General features: G+C 45.7%; 2 protein-coding genes across 2 annotated transcripts; both read right to left on the bottom strand.

The window, feature by feature from the left end:
* Positions 1–345: 345 nt before the first annotated feature.
* Positions 346–2,926, bottom strand: LOC117860092 (tetraspanin-8). The gene is made up of 2 exons (XM_034743314.2): positions 2,411–2,926; positions 346–864 (listed from the first exon to the last, which is right to left on the bottom strand). Exons 1-2 carry the CDS (start codon positions 2,909–2,911, stop codon positions 559–561), a joined length of 807 nt encoding a protein of 268 aa, XP_034599205.1. The 5' UTR covers positions 2,912–2,926; the 3' UTR covers positions 346–558.
* A 7,287-nt stretch (positions 2,927–10,213) lies between these two features.
* On the bottom strand, positions 10,214–13,567 carry LOC117861554 (alkane hydroxylase MAH1). The gene is made up of 2 exons (XM_034745125.2): positions 12,232–13,567; positions 10,214–10,835 (listed from the first exon to the last, which is right to left on the bottom strand). Exons 1-2 carry the CDS (start codon positions 13,393–13,395, stop codon positions 10,449–10,451), a joined length of 1,551 nt encoding a protein of 516 aa, XP_034601016.1. The 5' UTR covers positions 13,396–13,567; the 3' UTR covers positions 10,214–10,448.
* Between the last annotated feature and the right edge of the window lie 8,167 nt (positions 13,568–21,734).

Genomic DNA, 21,734 nt, shown 5'->3' on the forward strand with positions numbered 1-21,734 from the left:
CAATTACTTGTATATAACTTTAGCTCCAAAATCATATAGACAAGAACCGCACCATGAACCAGCACATATGATGACCATTACATTGAAGGCTCCTCCAACAACATTCTTGCACAAATGCTTCAGCAACAGTCACGGTGGAGAACAAGAGAACACACACATTTATGGCACATATTCTGAAGATTCAACCCAGATTCTCCCAACTTCGGAAATATTACTTGGATAACGCGAAGTTGCATTCAGGTATGCTAATCCCAAATATCATAATACTGATCACAGTGCCATTACCCTTGAGAGAAGTCCCATTATTTGTACTCTGTTTCTGCCGATCAGGAATTTGAACAAAAATTGACTGGGATAAAATGTCTGCTCCAAAATCATGGCACCATGTTATTCTTACAGATATCATACAGTTGAGACTCCCACCATGAACCATGTCGTATACGCTGACTATTACATGGAAGGCTCATCAAACAACATATAAAAGGTTCAGAAACAGCTTACGGTGGGAACATGAGAACACACACATATACATGGCACGCATCTTCTGAAGATCTATGCCTACTTCCCAACTAGAGTGTACTTGTGCCGCCGGTTGTTCCGAAGCACGCAGCACCCGAGGGAGTAGACGACGATGAGGAGAACGATGAAGGCCGCATTGATGATGGCAATCTTCTTCCAGCTGTTCTTGAGGTTACCCAGGACGCCGGCCTTGCAAGACTGGCAGCCGTAGCAGAGCTCAGACTGGTCGTTCGACCAGGTGTCGCAGTCAGGGTTGGAAGAGTTGCTGGGGCCAGAGGGCTTGGTCCAGTAGGTCTCGTTCAGGTATGCGAAGTTGCATTCAGTTGGGGGCTTGCAGCATCCAGACTGCAAAACAAAAGTTGAATAAATTCATTTGACATTGCCGTTAAGCTCAAACTCATTCTGTTTCAATACCTCCTTTTAAACTAATGGGGGGCTGACCTCAGTCTAGTTTATTAAAAGCCGAAAGGAACTCTTGCTAATTCAATTACTATATCTGGAAAAAAGAAGGAGCAGTGGGACTAATTTTTAAGGAACACAAATGAACAAAAAAAAATAGCATATTCATGATCCCGGCTGAATCGGAACGTGTAGACTTGACCATTTTGTAATGCAGTGCAACTTGCAAGTATGATAACGGTTTATGAAAAAGCACATGTAGAGTGTAGACGCATGCTCTTGCGAGTGAACATCTAAGACCAAATCAATAGAGATGTAGATTGTAGAATTCACGTCACTATTAGTTTACAAGAGTTGTTAATGTTGATAGAAATCCTATGACGTCGATCGCTAGCATGGCCTGGTCATCAAATCTAGCCATTGTGCACAAGACTTTGATGAAGTCCTGATGGTTGCTAAATATCACATCGAGTGATGCCAGAGGAAAGGTACTAACTTGGTTAACTCTAGTTCCCAGTACTACCACATCTTTGACATTTGCGTACATCTCAAATTAAATTTAATGCTATGGTTATCTCAAATTACTTGAAGGCAACATAATACCGAATTCAATTTACTGCTAATATAGGTATGCATAATCTGGACCATGGTTTTTCTCCATATAGGCTTTCCTCACTGGGTCAAATGATTTCATTTCATCTAGTAATTAAGTGGACACTAACAAAGAAAAGATGCAGGACCAGAGTAATGAAGGAAATGGATCAAGTTCTTGGAGAAAAATGTGCAGATCAATTTAGTAGTGTAACAATTTGTGTTAAAAAAACTGGAAAATGTTTGTGCGCGTAAAGAAAGAAAAAGCATAAATATTTGGTCATGCATTCTTTCAAGGAAAAAACATGCAACTTTCTCAAGCAGCTAAAAAGGCAAACATAGTTTAGAATATATGAGATCATGGCTGCAGCCTATAATTCACCATGCTGTGACCAAACTGAATTTTGTCTACAATAGAGTTGCTTTCTGTCTCGTGTAAACAACAGTTAATGAAAAGAACTAATTTAATATATCAAATGGGTCACTAGAAGAGGTCAAGAAAGCATTTTTTTTTTCCAAAAATATCGTGGAGCAGTTAAGGTGAAGGTGGCCTATTGACTTTAGGATGAACGCATTAGGTAATCTTGAGCATATGTAACTGACGAACTTGTTCCTTGCAGGACAAAATATCAAAGAGTGGACAATACATCTGAACAAGATTACAGCCACAGCAACCAAAACTTTCTTGAACCAACGAAGTAGAATAGCAGCTTGTTCAACGATTCAATCTCAAAGCTACTTTGCTTCCTAGCTAGTCGAAACAAAATTTAGAATATAAGTGAAGTGATGTGATTATGTGCTCAAGAACACACATATTTAATCAGCGCAAGTTCCGAATCTATCATGTTTTATCAAAGAAAGAAATAATCTTTCACATGAATTGGCAAAGACAAATACTAACTTGCAGCGGCGAGAGGTTGTCGTTGACGAACTCGTCGAATGTCCGGTTGCTCTGCAGGCTCCGGCACACGCCGGCCTCCGTAAGGCAGCTCCTGATCCTTCCCCACGTGCGTCCGTCCTCCACCCTCCGCCTGAGCCAGCTGGAGTAGTCCCCGAGCCGGTACTCCTTGAACCCTCTCCCGGACACGGCCCGCCCGGCGCCGGCGTTTGTGACGGCGAGCGCGAAGGCGGCGAAGCAGAGCACGACGAGGATGAGCAGTGCGGCGAGGAAAAGGTAGATCCAGAGGAGGAGCGACGCGCGGCAGCAGGCGCCCGCGATGCCGGCCGCGGAGACGGCCATGATGGCAGCGCCGAGGAGCAGGGCCGGCGTGCGGAGTAAGCGCTCGCAGTCGGTGGCACCGCGGCCGGCGTAGATGCCCCACGCGAGCACGGCCGCGCCGAGGAGGAGGGTGAGGACGTTGAAGGACGCGAAGACGGCGTTGCTGCAACGCGGCCGCGCCATTGCCGGTGGTCGGTTCAGAGGGAGAAGCAGGGGAGGTAGTTATAGCGGAAGATGGAGGGAAAATGTTGAAGTGGGCAACGAACGACTTGCGTTGGGCTGCTTATGATGATGGGCTAAAAGCTAAGCCCAATTTCACCTATGGATGCACGCGCAACGACCCAACACCAACCCAGCAAACACTCCGGCCTAGTCAATCACTCGAGCAGGCATCTTTTATGTAAACTTGCGGAAGTATTTTCTCTATTGAGCTTCCAATGTTTAAGATTGATGCTAATAGCTATTACCTATCCGATTCTATGCGCGGGTCATCTTCTTTGCTCGTTCCCGTTGCCCCTCTTCGTCAAACAGTAAGCCGCGGCCCGCTCCGTTGGCCGTGGTCGCTTCCTTGCTGCTTGCTCCGCTCTATCGGCATCCGCTCGACTGCGGTAAAAAGGCAATCAGGGTAGGGGCTGTCAGGGACTGTCCCAGCAACATTACAAGAGGCTGGCGTGGCACTGGAAGTGGGTGGCAAGAGGTAATTTCTTTTTTTTTTGTTGTTGTTGAAAGACACAAGAGGTCATTTTGATATGAAATTGGATTTTCTATCTCACTTTTTGCTAGGGATGTTGTCATTTGAGATCGCTTAGGCTTGGTTGTGGGCTTGTGGCTGGTAGCAGCGGGAGTCTGGCTTGGCAAGCCATCCGATGTGTGTGGCATGCAAAAGCTGCGACTTGTATGACTCTACGAATGGAGATTGGAACATGTTGTTTCTCTAATCTCCACTTGGCCGATTCATGCTTTTTGACAGATTAGTGTTCAGCACAATTTTCAGAGATAAAGGTGCCGATGGTTACTGGATTTTTCTGGATGTTATGTCTCATTGTTCTGAACTGTGTAAAGGTCAACATTTCCAACACTCATTTTCAACAATTTGAATCCAATATTTCAACATTTGGATAACACTATTTCAATATTTTATATAAAAGTTATGGAACTAATTTTTCTAAAATGTTGAACTCAGTTGGATGAAATGTTGAATCATGCATTTGAAAATGTTGAGCACATATAAAACGCATTTGGACACTTGAAATCGAATGTTAAATACAATATGAAAAAGTCCGTCGTGAAAAAAGTCCAAACGCGCGGGGAAAGTCAGCACGTGCAAAAATTACTAGCACGAACGGTAGAACCGAATGGAATAGTAATCCGTTGTACGGATGTTATTTGGGTTTAGCCATTAAAGTTTCAATGCTTAGCTAACGTCCAGAAGTCATAGAGGAGACTCCGATTCGAGCAGCCAGCAGCTTCAGCCCAAACCGATATCCTCTAAAGTCTAAACGGTTTAACCTTCCACCGTGGCGCCGGTGAGGTTATTGTTTCGGATGGAGATTATATGTGGCTTGAGTGATACAATTAATACATGTCACCCGAAGAAAACCGGCGTGGACCGATGGCGCGAAATTCGGTCCAATATCACATTCCGATATGATATTACCCAAAATTAGTTATTGGGACTATTTTTTGGCACTTTTGGAGTCAACAAGAGTTCCCAAATAGTATATATTTAGCACATTGGTAGAGTGAACCAGTGCAAGTATTTCTTTCATTTTGGTTATGCAAAAATCGTAAGTTTCACCGAGAAATTAAGAGGAGCACACATTGGATTGAAAGACATCCATGTCAAGGCCTAATCGGTAACATATCTTTGATCCGTTGTCTAAAGCTGCTTTGAAGTAGCCCTCAAAGAAGAACCGAGGTTTACAATGGTGCCATGACCGGTGCTTTTGTGTACAATGTAAGTTCTGTATTATGAGTTCTCAACTCCATATTGTTAATAATTTATGCTAACTCTGATGGTGAAGCAAAATCTGCAGTAGTGATGTAGTATCTCAAGATATTTTTTTTAAAAAAATTAACACCTTTGTCTTGGCGCAAAGTTAGTTACATGTTCACTATTATATCCTGCAAAGGGGAAAACAAGCACTGAAAATTCACTTGCACAAAACGACAACCAGTTCCAGGGCATGGTCCGGATGACCTGACCTTGGGTCAGAGGTCACGGAAGGAGTTGACCAGCCTCCAGTCTCCTTGAGGCTCTCGATCGAATTGCCGTACTTCGTGTAACGATCCTCACGAAAACCGCTCATGCCCACTCTACATACTGAATGGATCACATCTACACTGCAACGTGCTTACGTTTTCATCCTCACTTCGTGTAAAAGTTGACCCAAGTTTGCAATGCCTCCTAAAGTTGGCTATTTAAGTTAGTTTATCTTACTCTCCACTTTTCATTTGGGACTATTCTAGTACTATCCTGCCTCATGCATGGTACTACATCCACTCACCCTTAAGGACCCGACGTCCTCGTCGAGAGCTGAGCTAACTCACCTGTACGTCCTGGCTACGTTCGTACGTCCAATGCCGGCGCATATGCCATACCATATCCACATAGGATCCACACGTCATGCGCACCATGCCCGCTCATCTGACCCGCACATGCCCGACATGGTCTAGGAAAAATCTACTTACGCTTTCGTACTCGCTTCACATAAAAGGGTTAACCCAAGGTTGAAGTGCTTCCTAGAGTTGGCTATTTAAGTTGATTCATCTCACTCTCCACTTACAATTTGGGACTATTCTAGAGCTACCCTACCTCATGCATGGTACTCAAATTGTTAGCCCAACTTGGCCCATGGGCTGTTACGTCCAAACCAGTTTCAACAATACCATTATAACTGTTGCAGACCCACAAGGTCGGGTGGTTTTCTAGTCCTCCAGGAAAGCATCAACAAAACTTCCCTTCCATATAGATTGTCGTTTCACATAAAAGAGTTTATCTAAGACACTTTCAACAATACCATTATAAACGTTATGACCCACAAGGTCGGTGATTTTCTAGTCCTCTATGAAAGCATCAACAAAACATTCCATATAGGTTGTCATTTCGAATAAAATGGTTAACATGTTCCCTTCCATATAGATTGTCGTTTCACAACAAACCTTCCTTCCATATAGGTTGTCATTTTGAATAAAACGGTTAACCTGTTCCCTCATTTCGCATAAAAGGGTTACTCTACACGTTGAATGGACCACACCTGCTAAATAACTCTCTTGCATTTTTATCCTTATTTTGCGCAAAACATTGCAACTAGGGTTAATTAGCTTCCTCAGACCACCTATTTGAGCTGGTCTAGCTCCTCTTGCCTAGGTAATATGGGACTAAATGTCCCTGGCTGCTGCTAGCGCTCCCACGCGCGCTGGGTCAATTTTTGGCCCAACAGCCACGGGCTAGGCTGTTACACTTTGGACTGATGCTACCGCAGGCACCAATTCAACTTCACGGCGAGCTTTCTTTGTGGGGTGGCAGCGTTAGAAGCGCGGTGGGATATAGCCATATAGGAGGAGCCACAAACAACAACTCGGCGACTGGGTCGATACAAATAGGGAGGCGTAGCTCAACTCTTGAGTGACGTTGCCGCGGGTAGAAACGAGTGGTCGTCCACCATGATCTCGCTCTTTTTACGCCCGTTGTGAGGTGTCACCACTCATTAGGTTCTAGCTATGGGTGGAGCACTAGGAGTAGGTGGCGATGAGAAGGAAGAAGAGGCGTGCGGGGGAGGTGAGCAGGCCGGGCGCGAACCGTGTGGAGCAGCGGCTGTTCAACCGGCCTAGCCTCTCCCAACGACCGGAGTAGGTAGATGTTGTTGGTGCGAGGCTGGGGAGGTTCCTTTGCTTGAGAAAACTCTAGAAATCCTGCTCTCTGTTGAACGGCACGATCAATCTCGGACCGTGATCCGATGGCATACGAAAGTAGGATACGTGGTCTAATCTCTTGTCTGAGCTTGGAGGGGATTGGGACTATAGAGATTTTCGTTTGTTAAGGCCTGAAGCATGAGTGCGGCCCAGGATGTTCATCTCGTTCTTTTGACTCCTCAACTGCAGCTGTGATGTGAGAGTTGTGTTGGCTAGGCTGGCCCATTAACCGTGCTGCATGCCAGAACTTTTTTTATTTTTTTTATTTTTTATTTTAGCATTTTGTAAAAATATATGGTCGGATGAAAAAATTGCAAAACTAGACTATTGTTGCTGGCTGGGCCGGCGGAAGGGCCTTACCGCCAGCCCAGGCGGCGGTTGGGCCAGCAGAAGGGCCTTACCACCAGCCCAGGCGGCGAAAGGGGTACACCCCTCCGTACCACACTTTCAAAAAATCATAACTAATTCATATCAACTCGGATGGAGATAAAATTTATATGAAACTTGTAGATCTCGACAGATCTACAACTTTGTAGTTAAAACTTTTTTCATTTGATGTCATATTGGTGCCCAAATAATCGACATAAGTTTCAGATCTAAAGTTCAATAGTTGGGCCGGCGACAATAGCCTAGTTTTGCAATTTTTTCATCCAACTATATATTTTTGCAAAATGCTAAAATAAAAAATAAAAAAATAAAAAAAGTCCTGCATATGACGATCGGCGTTGCCACTTTTTTCGCAGAAGTCTGAAGATGCCAACTTGGGCTTGTGGGGGTCTTTAGTTGGGCTGTCTGTAGTAGCCTGTGTGGGTGTCTTTAAGTATTGGTGGTGGGCTATTCTTGCGGATGGGCCACATGTTCAGATTGTGAGCTGGTTGGTATGGCGAGCCTGGTAAAAGATTTTGCCACTTTGTTGCGGGTGAGGAATACTTTGGAATGAATTGATACCATATATCATTTATGACAAGCTAACTAGTTAAAAAATAAACTAATTTGCTTATTTTAAACATTATATATTTAACAACAGAAGGAGTAATTTGTTAAACAGTCACTATACCACAGCCCCTCTATATCAACTACATTGGAGTCGGCATAAGCGTATGTATCAAGCGAGCATCGGTCAATATAGAGATATACCAACTCCTCTTATCGGTCGTGTTGGTAGCTGTTAGCGTGCCAGTTGGTGAACCGCAAGCGTACAGATCAATTGTAACTCTTCCCTCAGAGTATTCCCCTAAGCTTTATCAATCCATGAAACTTATAATGCAAGAACTATTTCAACTAGCATTGTTAGTATGATTCGAGTTTATGAGTAGATCAGATGTAATCTAGCATATACAGACAAATAACAGATATGAGCACGAGCATCTAGAGCAACCTAGAGTATGCATATGTTGTAATTCTTAGCAAGATAGCAAAGCAAGACAAAGGGGATTCTCAATCAAAAGTCTCTTTAAATCTACACCTCTGGTCTGGCTCCCAAAACCCCCCACCTTAGATGAAACCAGATCCTGTCACGACCCCCCTATTAGCATAGACAGTTTAAGGGCATGAACATAAAGAACATATCATACTCATCGGTAGATCAGGTATGCAAATCTAGTCACCACGATCACATGAACATCCTATGCAATCTATTATCGAAGATTGAAAGCAATCCAATATGATAAAGTATAAAACCATATAAGGAGGCACTTAGATCGCTAAAGAACATGAACACATCCATTACTTCACCATTAATGATTGTACATCACCAGATCTTCACTAGGATCCTACCTTGATCTGTTGATCCTAGCTCTAGAACTCCGACATGGATCTTCCTCGCAGAATTCCCATGTCAGCTAGGGCTTAGCTATGCTAATCCCTAGACTACTGCACAACCCTTGGCTCTCTGAAGTGGTGTCCCTCAGGCTCACTTCTGCTTCTCTAGTACTTGGCATGTGGTTGAAATGGGAAGTCAAGTGGAGCCAGGAATGGCCTAGGCCGATCAGCCTAGGTGGAACCAGGATGATCGGCCTGGCTCTTCCTTTTGGTCTCTCGTGCCTCCTTTTGTTCCTAAGTCTTCTCTGATATTCTGAAATCTTCGTGCTTGCATGTGGGTCTGGCATGACGATAACCTCGGGATAAGAATGGTTCTTGATAATCTTCCAAATCTTCGCCTTATTCACTTTGATCCCACGATCAACTTGTCATATGTGCATAAACTTAGGCCTTATGTCTACCTGGAGGATGGCTCGCTACTAATAAGGACGAATGGGCACCCTGAGGCCCTAGAACAATTGGTTTGGGCTCCATAGGCCAACCGGCCTAGCCCTTTTTGGGTATGTTGGCCTTTGTGAGTTGTCGCTTGTTCAGGGCTTGTCAAATTATTCTCCATTATAGTCTAATTTCTTGTGAAAATAGAATGTCCTCCAAAATACAATGCATATGCAAAAATTGCCCGATTATTAGGTATGATCAATAGTTTAGGTATTAAATTTATGTCATTATTTAAGATAAATAGGGATAAAAAGATGTCATTAATGAGCACCAACATGTTGCTATAAGTGGCGTCGGTATAGAGTTATACTGATCGAGCGTTTGATGCTAACTTGAGATCTACCAATAGACACATATACAATGACTCACAGTGGGTCACAGGTTTGTACCGACCAACAGTTTGAGGATATAAATTGACTTCAACGCTAATCATCCTTAATTATTTAGCATAATTAGTTAGCATCAAGATGCTTTTTTTAAATTATGGTACAATCGTTTATAGTAAATTATGACATACAAGAATGGATATATCAATTCTACTAAGTCGATTACATTGTTGTCTGAAACCATTCAAGTTATTGTAACTCATTGGGGGAGAGGAGCAAGGGAGAGCGAGGGTAGTAGCGGTGGATGACGGAAGAGATAGAAAACTAGCTAGGGTTTGGGATTGACTGGCGGGTCCTTGAGGCAAATTTTTTCATGCGAGTGTGGGCGGGAAGCGCGCGGGAAGTGCTGATGGGTCTACTCTATGTATCCCGACGGAGGGTTAGATGTATTTTTTTAGAGTGTACTGGCTGATTTATTCAATGATGGATGGTTGGATATATTTTTTGGGTGTACCGACTGATTTATTCAATAGGACATCTAAATACATATAACGACCGATCGTGAGTCGTAGAAACTTGAAATATCGACCAATGGTTAGTGGGATAACTATACCGGTGAACTGTTCATCGGTATCTACTTTAACATCTGATGGTATTTTGGGGCTGTGGTATAGTGAGTACCAGCAGATCGTGGTGTTCATTGCTTTGATGCATGTTTGTCATACTGGCTGCTGCTAGTTCCTCCGGTCTCATAAATGAAGTTTTTGATATTGAAATTACCTCAAAAATATAACTGTGATTTCTAGTTTTTGTTACAAAATATTCATAAAGTGAACGGATGCTTTTGATGAAGTTACTATTAAACATAAATATACTCGTATAAATTTATCCAAACCTTTTACACATAGAAAAACAATTAATTAATATGCCATCAAAGTTTCAAATAAGCTTAAGATAATCTGAAAACATCACTTATTTAGAAAGAGGGAGTAATACAAACCATCAGTACTGAAATCAAAGAGTCTGTAGTAGGGTATGATCCCAGCTTTCAGATGGCCAGATGACGGCGTCCGTAGACTTTATTTAATGACGAAAATACATGTTACGCTTCCATTTACTTCATTATAAGTTTGCATTTAATTATTTTGTTCAAACCATATATGCCAGGACTGAGTCGATCTGTAGTTGCATTGCACCTAGCTTATTCCATGTCACATTGATTACTCTCTCTGTTTAACCATCATCATGAGCCCGTTCTTCAATTGCAGAATGCACGACAGCTTTGGCTCGATGCTCTGCCCTTCCAACACCTCCATATCAAAGTTCCAGACCACCGCGGCAACGATGGTCTTCATCTGCGCAATTGCTATGTTCTTGCCAAGGCACATCCTCGGCCCTGAGTTAAACGCCATGAATTTATTGGACGGCACGTAACGCAGTTTAGCACCGTCCTCGGACAGCCACCTCTCCGGACGGTACACATGGCAATCCTTGCCCCACAGGGATTCCATTCTACCCATCGCATAGATGGAGATCAGGATGGTTTCTCCGGAGCACAACTGGTGACCACTTGGGAGCACATCGTCGGCTAGTGTTGGAGGTATGCCCTAGAGGCAATCATAGAGATGATGATATTCCATTTGTATCCATGATTTGTATATTGTGTTCATTGAATATCCATTAAAGGCTACTTGAATTGATTTGTAATTATGTGAATTGTATGTGAAACTCTTTACTTGTATGGTTATTCTAAAGTTGTCCCTAGTCGGTGTTCATGTGAGGACACACATGAATATTAGACTAGCACATGTATTAGTTGATGACTATGTTTCACAAGTCATGGACATGGAGATGTTGAACTAATAATGTGGACACATGTGGAGACATGTGTTAGGACTGACCCAACACGAGAAGTAGTTCTCTCTTTAAACAACATATACGCTTTGTCCTTAGACCTGAGATTGTCGCATGTATTCTAGATGTGGATTGACCTACTTAGGGGCTATCAAACGCTGCACCGTAACAGGGTAGTTATAAAGGTAGCTTTCGGGTTTGTCAAGAAGCATGCTATGAGACATGGTCAATCAAGATGGGATTTGCCCCTCTCTGATTGAGAGTGATATCTCTGGGCCCCTCGAGTGATTGGATCCGAAAATGCATGGCCATGCTACGTACGGTTAAGAGTTAACCTACAAAGGGATTCCGAATCACAGGATCGAGAAAGAGCGGTCGGCTTGAAGCTAGACCAAATATCGTGAGGCAAAGGGAATAGCATGTATATTATGTTGTGATGGTTCGTCTGATATGATCTTCGTATGCGTATAGGAGTTGGCACGTCTTGCTAGAGGCCGCTACCGACTATTGGGCCGAGTAAGAGTACTCGGGCCATGTCTATACGTATCCGAACCCATAGGGTCACACACTTAAGGGGCTGGAAGCCCAATTCGGATCTGATCCGAGTTGGATTAGGTTTAGGAGTACTAATGGGCCTCGGATCCAGAGGCCCATCAGGAACCCCTATAAATAGAGGGGTGGGGGCGCCCTAGGGTTTCACACCTTTTGGCTGAACACACTTGCCGCGCCTCCCACGCCCTCGCCTGTTGCAACTCGCGGATCTAGCAATCCGGCTTGCGACGCTTCCTCCCTGCACGTGTGGATACCTTGGAGGTGTTGCGCCTGCAGCACTTGGACGAGCCATCGACGAGCCGCCGACGAGCCACGACGAGCCGACGACGAGCCGCGGCACCGGAGGCGATCTTGCTGTGCACGTGGACGAGCTGCTGAGGAGCCGCTGGATGTGATCGACTACGTACGACTACGTTGTTCGACTACGTACGACTACGTGATCGTCTTCACTGCACCGACGCATATCTACATCTTCCGCACCAGTAGTGCGTCGAGTGGTAATCCCGTGATCCTTATACGGCAGTTCTTCCTGGTTATACGCGGTAGAAATTTTGATTTGCGCTAGCGTAGCCTACCTCGTATCCCGACAGCTAGCACCACCTTGCGCTCGATCGGGCCTGGTGGGTACAACCTGAGCGACTCCAATAAGGCTGCCTGAAGGTAGACTAGGTGTTCAGTCTCCTTTGGATCAAAGACGACCATACTACTGATGCTATTGGAGGCGAGAGCAGTGGCCTTCAGTGATGCGATGGGTGCCAGTTCCTTGCGGATGCAAGAGACCACACGGGGGTTCCTGGCGAGGTTGTAGAATACCCACGGTAGCGTGGTACCAAGCGTGTCCCGCCCGGCGATCATGTTAAAGATGAGTACATTACGTAGTAGGATATCGTCTCTGCCCACTGATGGGTCAGCAGAAATAATGTCCATGGCCCACACATCATCAAGGAGATCGGCGCACCTGGCTTTCGACTTCTCAGTCATCTCCATGATGAAAGCATGCATCACTGTTTGCGCCATGGCCAGCTTCTTCTCTGGACCGATGTTTAGCCGTCTCATCACCTTCCAGAAACAAGCCGGCATGGTGTGCCGGAATAAGCCGACCTCCATGAACGTGTCCATGGCGGTTGCAACATGGATAGACGGCATGCTGATGGACAGGCAACCCGGGTCGACACCGAAGATCGGCGTGGCAGTAAGGTCGAACACCAACCTTGTGATCAAATCCTGCATGTCGAACGTTGTCCTGGTGCTCCCCATGCGGGTCAAGAACGGGAGGAGTCCGTTCACCACCTTGTCACGGCAGCAACTTGCCATCAAGGCAAGTAACCGTGGATTGCTCAAGATGTTCTGGAACATGGCTCTCTGCTGGCGGACGGCCTCACCATCAATGGCGAAGAGGGTGCCGCTAATGATGTCGAAGATTTCAGCAAAATCCTCGCCCTTGGGGTAGTTTGCATGGTTGGAGGTGAAGATGTGCCGGACGTTTGCCGGGTCAGCGGTGACGAAGAACCGCATGCCACTTGCTACCGGCCCTCGCGCCTTGAAGTTACACCCGTAGGTGGCAAGGACGACAGTGAATTCGTCGTGGACGTTGTGGAGATTGGCGACGAGGAAAGGGAGCATGCCCACAACCGGCCAGTCCATGGGGTACAACGGGTTTCTCAGCCTCCAGAACTTAATGTACATGCACAATGATACAACGAGAAGTGTGGAGATGACTAGTTCTTGCAAGTAGGGCAACGCCATTGCTTGCAATGTCATTTGTCTATAAGCTACGAGCCTACGATTGCGAGTATATTCTGTGTGCACAAGAATTGAAGTTTAGGATGTCTAAATTTAAAGAGAAACTTTTCATCTTCGGGACAGGTTCGATATCAAGCATTGAATTCAGTTTCATGGAGGATCCCTATCTTGATGGATGCCACATGTCTTATCTCGCGAATCTCAATCGTCCCTTTGACTTCTCAGTAGTCCCGTATAGTTATATAGTTAGTGGGTGAGAAATAAAAGGGATGGTTGAGATTAGCATTGATGGGGGTGTAGCTCCATAGGGTTAGATTCACATAAAGCTCGAACAAGAAGAGTACAAGACCATACTCCTAGATGATCGTGGAACCAATATTTTTATTGAAATAAAAGGAAGGATTATTGGATATCTAAGGGGGTGTTTGGGAGGGGGGTGCTAAACTTTAGCACCCCCACTTTAGTCCATTTTAGTCACTTGTGCTCCCAAACAGGTGGGCTAAAACTGGTGGACTAAATTTTAGCCCCCCACTAATCCATTAGTCACTTGGGTAGCTAAAATGGACTAAATGGACTAAAAAGTGGTCCCCCGGACCACTTTCCCCCACTACCCCCTCCCCTCTCTCTCCTCCCCCTATCTCTCTCTCCCTGCCTCCGCCCGAACCGCCGCCCGGACCTCCGCGCCTCGTCCTCCACCTCCGCCTCGTCGCCGCCGCCGCCGCCGCCTCCACCTCGCCACCGCCGCCCGGACCTCCGCGCCGCCCCTACCGCCTCCACCTCGCCCTTCGCCTCCGCTTCGTCGCCGCCGCCGCGACCTCCGGCCGGCGCTGCCCGGCCCCGCGCCAGCCCTGCCGCCTCCACCTCGCCCGCTGCCTTCGCCGCGCCGCCGCCGCCACGACCTCCGGCCGGCCCCGCCCGCCCCCGCGGCCTGACGGCGCTTGCGGCGCCCGTGCTAACGACGCTCCTCGCCGGCACCTTCGTCGCGCGCCTCGTGCTGTCCGAGGCCGGCATCGCGACGCTCCCCAACACCGCGCTCGCCGTGCGCCTCATGCTGTCCGGGGCCGCCGCCACCTCCGGCCGGCCCCGCCCACCCCCGCGACCTCCGCGCCAGCCCCCACCTCCTCCGGCCGGATCCGGAACGGCCGCGGTGCGCATGCGCCGGCGGCGGAGGCTCCGGGGCCAGGGGCGGCGGTGGCGCGGCGGAGATGACGCTAGAGGATTTCTTGGCGCGGGATTCCAGCGCTAGGGTGGCGGCGGTGGAGGGGTGCATGGTGCTGGGGTTCCCCATCCCCGACGGGGATGCGCCCGGGGGAGTCGGCGGCGGGAGGGCAAGCTGGAAGCGGGCGATGGTGGATCCCGCCGACCGCGCGGTGATGCAGCACCAGAAGTGCATGATCAAGAACCGCGAGTCCGCGGTGAGGTCCAGGGACAGGAAAAGTAACAGTGCACGTTATGCAGGGGTAAAAGGGTCATTTGGCATAGCAGTTGCTAAACTTTAGCACCCCTCCTAAACACCCCCAAAGGCTAAAGTTTAGCACTCTTTTTGAGAGGGCTAAAATTTAGTTCATAACTAAATTTTAGCACACTCCTCCCAAACAGGACCTAAATGGTATATACTTCAAACCAACTACCTCCTAGTTCCATCGAAGTACGGATTTCATTCAACAGTTGCAAACTTGCAATGCCTCCTCACCTAACAAAAATATGTGGAGTAAGAAAGTTGTTAATCCTGAACATCTACCACTGATTTGAATCTTACCTTTTGATAAACATTCTGGATTTTTATGTATGATTTTGTTAATTTTTTAGGAAATTTATGATTTATATAATGAGCACGAAAAGTTAGAGGCACGGATCTGAGCTGAATATCAAAGCTAGTTTTTAGATGTGATACTAGCCTTTTATTTCTATCGATGGATATCGTTATCTACAGTCACTAGCAGTTGCTTTCGCGCACTGTACCTGAACACTGCCAGATTTCTATCGGTACTTATCTTAAGGAACTGCCCCTAGAAAATACACTTCTCTTAAGGAACCGCCCCTAGTAAATGTGTGCATTTCTACTTGTGGTTAGGAACCACGGTGGATAAATCGCCTTATGCGTCGAGGGAACCTTGCACTCACTAGTGGAAATATGAGCATTAGTTCTAGTTGGTAAGCCTCATATCTCTCGAAAAATCAACCGAAACTAATCATTCAGGACTAAAGGTCCTCTCATCGTCATCGCGCTCCTGTGGCGGGTTGTCGCCATGCTACTGCCGCGCCACTGCCTGCAACTTCATGACTGCGCTATGGCGCTACGTCCACGCGGTGGGGTCATCCCGCTACGGCGGCGCTTCCTCGTCGGTATCACACTCTGACACCAACGACCTCGGGTGGCCATTGCGCTCGTCGTCGGGATCGCGCTCCAACACCGCCGACCTCAACCTGCCGTCGCTCGTGGATGGTCGCTGCAGAGCTACTGTGGGCTCCCCGGTGCGTTCCCAGGCTCCTCCGACGGTGGGGGCGGCTTCCTCCACCCTCACACCCTCGTCACCGTATCAGAAGTTGACCTTGATTGTGACCCTTCCAGCTGATGGGTTCGACTCCGACTCCCAAACTGACGGACTCATCTGACGACTGGCGCCGCGGCTACCACACGCCCTTCCCCCGGGGCGATACTCTACGCGTCTTTCGCGGCGCTGACAACACCTTCGCGTGCCCTGTCTACCCCGGAACGAGGCATCGGTGGGGGATTCTAAATGAGGTCAAGGATCACGTCCTGGGTCCACCCCCTGAGGGGCAAGAACCAGAAGAAGTGGAGCCGCCACCACGTCATGGACGGGAATGAGGGGTGAATGGAGTGAGCAAGCCGCGCTAGTGGAAGATCAATGTTGTTATCTTTGCTATGCTGTTAATTAGTAACTTTAGATTTAAATTTCATTGGAACCCTAGCCATCTTTGCTATTCTGTTATCTTTTGTTTGTAAGATCAATGGAAAGATCGATCCCCTATTTTCTAGTCCAAAGATCAATCCCCTTTTACCCTGCTTTATTTGCTCTGTGATGGGACATCGGCAAGAATCTGTTCATCTTCCTTAGTGCTTTTGGTTTTCCCTAGTCATGATGCTACGTTATAGCCTGCCATGCCATGTCTTGTCATGTGATTAATTATTCTTATCCCACCACACCGCAACAGACTAGAAATAATGACTATGTTGTACTGTGTATTTAGAAACAAATGACTATCTTACCTCATCGCTTTTTTTAGTGGCTGAAAATCAATATGTGACGAAAAGTTTAGTCTGTCCTATTTGCTTTACCGACAATGGATCATACGTTTGTACCTCACCAAGAATCGCTATTTCTGATCATTGTGCGAATGATGTATTGTCAGTTGCCAATCAAATTGCATGATTTCATTTTGTTGTTTCCAAGAGTTCAAAGCTCTTCCTAGGAAGATTAATTAGATCATTTATCTTTGCTATGTTGTTCTCCTACTCACATAGCTCGAGAGGCCAAGATGGATCAAATTTTATGTTTCGTTTAATGTGATTGTAGTTGAAATAGTGCATCGGTTTTTTAAGGTTGAAAATCAATATGAGACGAATATTAACAAATAATGTAATCATATTTGGCTCTCTCTCAAAATCAAGGAAATTCTTACTCACATTGCCAAAATTCAAACTATTTTTCGAACAAAGGATTGAATATTTTGGTCCATCCTATTCACTTTTCCTCTAATGGATCATACATCCGTGCATATTTTTCCTAAAAATTGTAATGAATTCTAATTTATACCTGAGAATTAACGTGGCATCCATCCATGTTCCAGCATCGTGTAATATCACATCCTCCACGTCCACACAGCCGGTCTTCCTTAGTTCTCATGTAGGCATGCCCTAGCAAGGAACGCACGTCCACCAGTGGCCCCGCTGTCCATTTGCACCTATTATCCTTAGAACATAGCAAAGTTAACCAAATGCACGTAACTAATAACTAATTGTACTTTTTTAAATCTGAACGACTAAAAAAAGAGGGCCACGATGGATCAATGGCTAGATATTTTCTCTTTCTCGTTAGGATTTTCTAGAGCATCTGTGATTACTATAGGTATAAATAGATAGATCCGCATGAACAATATAACTTTTACATACCGGCAAACCTACCACCCACTGTACATACGGTTTATGTACTAGTCAATGTTTTTTATACCTGTTTGTTTTGACCCTTCATATATGACTTAACGGGGACAGAGAGACTTGTCTCATGAATTTTAATGTGATCAAATGGATTGGATTTCTATACAATAATGTATTGCTCACTTCAAACACTTCCAATAGAGTCAAAGATATATATCGGCTCTCAACACTTGCATGCTTATGTCCTTGTGCGAAGAGCTGTGTATAACGTTCAACATGCTTGTACTAAGCCCATATCACTGTTGGAAGGCTAGGAGAAGTTCAGCAAACATCACTGTTGGGAGGCAAGGTGATGACCTTGAAGCCAAATTATTCGCGACATGATGCTCCAAAGACCATGGCTTCGCATTAACATGAGCAAGGTAAGGAGTTTAGCTATATAACTATAACAAAGGTCCTGTTTGTTTGAGCCGCAGCTTTTGAGTTTTTTTGAAAAGCTGTTATTGGCTTTTTAGTTTTGAAAAACCAATACTAGTTTTTAGAAGATGTGTTTAGCTTCCTGAACTAAAAAAGCTACAAAAAGCTAAGAAAACTGAGCTTATCAGCTTTCCATATAAACTCAGCTTTTCTGAGCTTATCGGCATTTTTTGGGAGGTAACCTGCTTTTTTTTATTATTTATATAGATATGATAGTCAATATTGTGTTCTTTAATTAAAAACATCAACATTGTACTTTGCTCTAATAAATTCTACAACATGTTGTATGCTTTAAATAATATTGAGGGAGCATTTTTTTTAAAAGGAGCACTTTTTTATTTGATCATGGAAAACTTATAGACTTTTTTGTGCTACTAACATTTCATGTCCTTTTTTTTTCTTTGAGTGTTTTTTGAGAGAAATATGAAGTATGGCACCACCCTTCAATTCTAAACATGTGGTGGCTAGTCAATTTAGGCTAAACTGTAACAACTCTACCTTAGTTAGGTGTAGTTAAACTTAAGAAAGTCATTAGTCACTAAGTAGAGGTAGTGAAAGGTCCAAATTGCCCCTAAAAAGCTCTTTTAGGAGTTAAATAGGAAACTTGAGATTTTATATACAAACTTGAAATTTTGTCCAAATAGGAGTTGTAAACTTTTTAGTTTCAAACAACTTTTATTAATAGTATTTTGGCTAATTTGGAGTGGGAGAAAGTCAAAAACAAGAATCAAATCAGGAGTACATCAAAATCCTGCAAATAACCTGTCCTGGAATACATGTTTTTCCTCAACTTTGCAACCTGTTATCTCATAATTCTATATCTAAACCCAAGTCATACCCCTAATAGAAGTTGTAGTTCTGCAAGTGTGTTACAACTTTTATTAAAAGAGTTAGGCCAAAATATGCACAAAAGGTTTTCAAAAATGCAGTCTAATATAGCCAAATCGGTCAACCGGTGCAAAACTGAAATTTCATCGAAGTCTGAAATTTCAGATTTTTTGCTGAACTTTGACTCGATTTATCTCACAAACGGTTTTGAATCTGTACAAAACTTTTTATCCAAGTTTGAACTCGGTCGATAGGTCTACAACTATTGTAAAAGGACCAAAGGTTGTGCAGTTCAAATTTTGCGAGAAAAATTGGCCCAAAGATCCGACCTTCGGCCTGCTCATCGCCTAGAACGCGCCCACGAGACATCGCCCCAGCGCGATGTCGCCGCGTGGACGCCCACCACCGGCGGGCTTGTCGTCGCCCAACCGGCGGCCGCGACGCGACAACTCGCGCGCCCGGCTGCCTAGTAGGCGAGCGCGTCTATCTTTTCCCCTGCCGCGCAACCCCTTCGCCCCGTCCCGAGTTAGCTCTGCCCCTCCGTTTGCGCCACGTCGCCGCCTCAGACCAGCCAAGCTCCACTCGCCTACCGACGCCCGGACAGTGACCGCACGAGTGCTTCACTCCGCCAACCCACGGCCGCGGCAAAGCCACGCTTGCACACTTCGAATCCCCCCAGGCCAATAACTGAGGGATCCTATCCCGCTGCCTCTGCACCCCGGCCAATGGCGCTGCCGCCAATGGAGCTCCATCCCGAGAACCTAGACAAATACCAAGAAGAAACCCGAACATGGAAGGATCAACGCATTCGAGAAAGACAGATCAATGTCGGTGACCTCGTCATCAAAAGGAAGAAGAATTGGGAAAACCCAAGCAAATTGCAAGAGGCCTGGGAAGGCCCCTACATTGTCGCAAAGACTGGCAAACCTGGCTCCTTCCATCTCACAGACCAACAAGGAAATGCTCTCCCACACACCTGGAACATTAACAGTTTACGAAAATACTACCCATAAATGTACACGTTACCTCCGGCCTGCGGAACTATAAGCAGCGCCGAAGGCAACAGAGCAATTTTGCCTTTTTCTTTCTTTTAAGCTTACTTCGTTTGTAAGGTCATAGAGTCTGGACTGCACTCTTTTCCTTGCTAGGGGCTCCATAACGGAGGCAAGGTTTTTAACGAGGCAGATCCATATACACCTTTTCCTACAAAGAAAGGAAAAAGATTTCCCCTAAGAATGCTTTTCGCCTAAGAAGCAACAACAAGTTGCGTGACCTCGCGCTAGTGCGCGGAGGAGTCTTTCGCCTAAGAAGCAACAACAAGTTGCGTGACCTCGCGCTAGTGCGCGGAGGAGTTTTTCGCTTAAGGAGCAACAACAAGTTGCGTGACCTCACGCTAGTGCGCGGAGGAGTTTTTCGCTTAAGAAGCAACAAGAAGTTGCGTGACCTCGCGCTAGTGCGCGGAGGAATTTTTTGCTTAAGAAGCAACAACAAGTTGCGTGACCTCGCGCTAGTGCGCGAAGGAGTTTTCCGTGTAAGAAAGCAACAACAAGTTGCGTAACCTCACGCTAGTGCGCAGAGGAGTTCTTCCCTTGAAAACCAACAACAAATTGCCTAAACCTCGCGCTAGTGCGCAAAGGAGTCTCTCGTTCGAAAAAGCAACAACAAGTTGCGTGACCTCGCGCCAGTCCGCGGAGGAGTTTTCCGTTTGGGAAGCAAACAACAAGCTGTACAAAATCGCATTCCAACACGCACAAAGCAAGCCTCTCGCATACAGCCTCAACAAAGCTCCAACAACTTTTTTTCGAAAGAACGCGGAAAGTTTCTGCGACCTCACAAGAAGAGAGTCCACAAGCACAAGTTATCTAACCTCTCTCTCGCAATGTCGCAAAAGGGGGGGGTGACGTTTTTCGAAAATACCTCCAAGCACTTCCACTTCCAAAAACAGGTCACCACACCAACCTTGTACGAAATCAAACAATCTAATACCCAACGACACATTCAGTTATGGTTGAAGCGACCGCAAGTCGCTGTATCAACCAGCTCTCGCAACAACTAAGTCAGCAGGTCGCCCCACATCGCAACCCAGCTTCGACTTATCTAAAGTTGTAGTTGGCCCACGAATAAGCGCAACTAAACTATAGCAGTTTAACCAAGATACACAGGCGCATGAATATTTCATAAGGCGTAACTTCATACACAATCAAAAGTATTTAACCTCATCCTCTTTACATAGAAACAAAAGACAGAAACAAGTCTATAAATAAATAGATCTACTCCGCAGCATCCCCCTCTTCGTTAGTAGTGCTAGGCTGCGAACGAAGCTGAGCTAATCGCTCGCAAGCCAGCCTCTTCACGTATTCCTGCCCAGAGGATGACCACATGCGCTCGAACAAATTCTTCTTTGCATTTTCCACAAGAAAAGACTTTGTGGCGCATCCAATATCTTGGGCAGCTGGCGCAACATAACTGTCCTTGGAAATATTTTTAATATGCTCGCATCCTTGTTGCTCCAGCAAGTGAATGGCGCTTTCCAGGCAGAACACGGCGGAGTAGTCGTTCAGGCCCTCAAGAACCTCGGGGAGACTCTTGACCTCGTCCAACAACCATTCAAACATGCGCTCACATCCCTCGTCCAGTGGGCAATCTTCGGGTTTGGCGCCAAACACACCAAGGGAGGCTTTGTAATCTTCATGAACCTTTTTGAACCTCTCCCTCAGTGTAGTTTCTATCTGGCTCAACAGCTTTGACCTCGTTTCTAGCTCAGGCTCCATCTATCCAACCTTAGCTTTTAAACCCGAGATAACCTCACTGTCCCGTTTGGCACCTTCGCGCAAGTCTTGGATAATTTTGTCTTTCTCTTTAACTAACTTTTCAAGATCCACCAATTCTGATGACACGAGATCGAGCTCGTCGCCCCTGGCTTCGTAATTTT

Source organism: Setaria viridis, chromosome 6, assembly GCF_005286985.2.
Source record: "Setaria viridis chromosome 6, Setaria_viridis_v4.0, whole genome shotgun sequence".
In the NCBI taxonomy this organism is placed as follows: domain Eukaryota; kingdom Viridiplantae; phylum Streptophyta; class Magnoliopsida; order Poales; family Poaceae; genus Setaria; species Setaria viridis.

What these genes read in the sequence shown, in the direction of transcription:
- LOC117860092 (XM_034743314.2), bottom strand. Translation starts at nt 2,911, where the DNA reads ATGGCGCGGCCGCGTTGCAGCAACGCCGTCTTCGCGTCCTTCAACGTC. An exon ending in ACAACCTCTCGCCGCTGCAA is followed by an intron (nt 865 to 2,410) that starts GTTAGTATTTGT and finishes TTTGTTTTGCAG; the next exon opens with TCTGGATGCTGCAAGCCCCC.
- LOC117861554 (XM_034745125.2), bottom strand. Translation starts at nt 13,395, where the DNA reads ATGACATTGCAAGCAATGGCGTTGCCCTACTTGCAAGAACTAGTCATC. An exon ending in GCCCGATCGAGCGCAAGGTG is followed by an intron (nt 10,836 to 12,231) that starts GTGCTAGCTGTC and finishes GATTGCCTCTAG; the next exon opens with GGCATACCTCCAACACTAGC.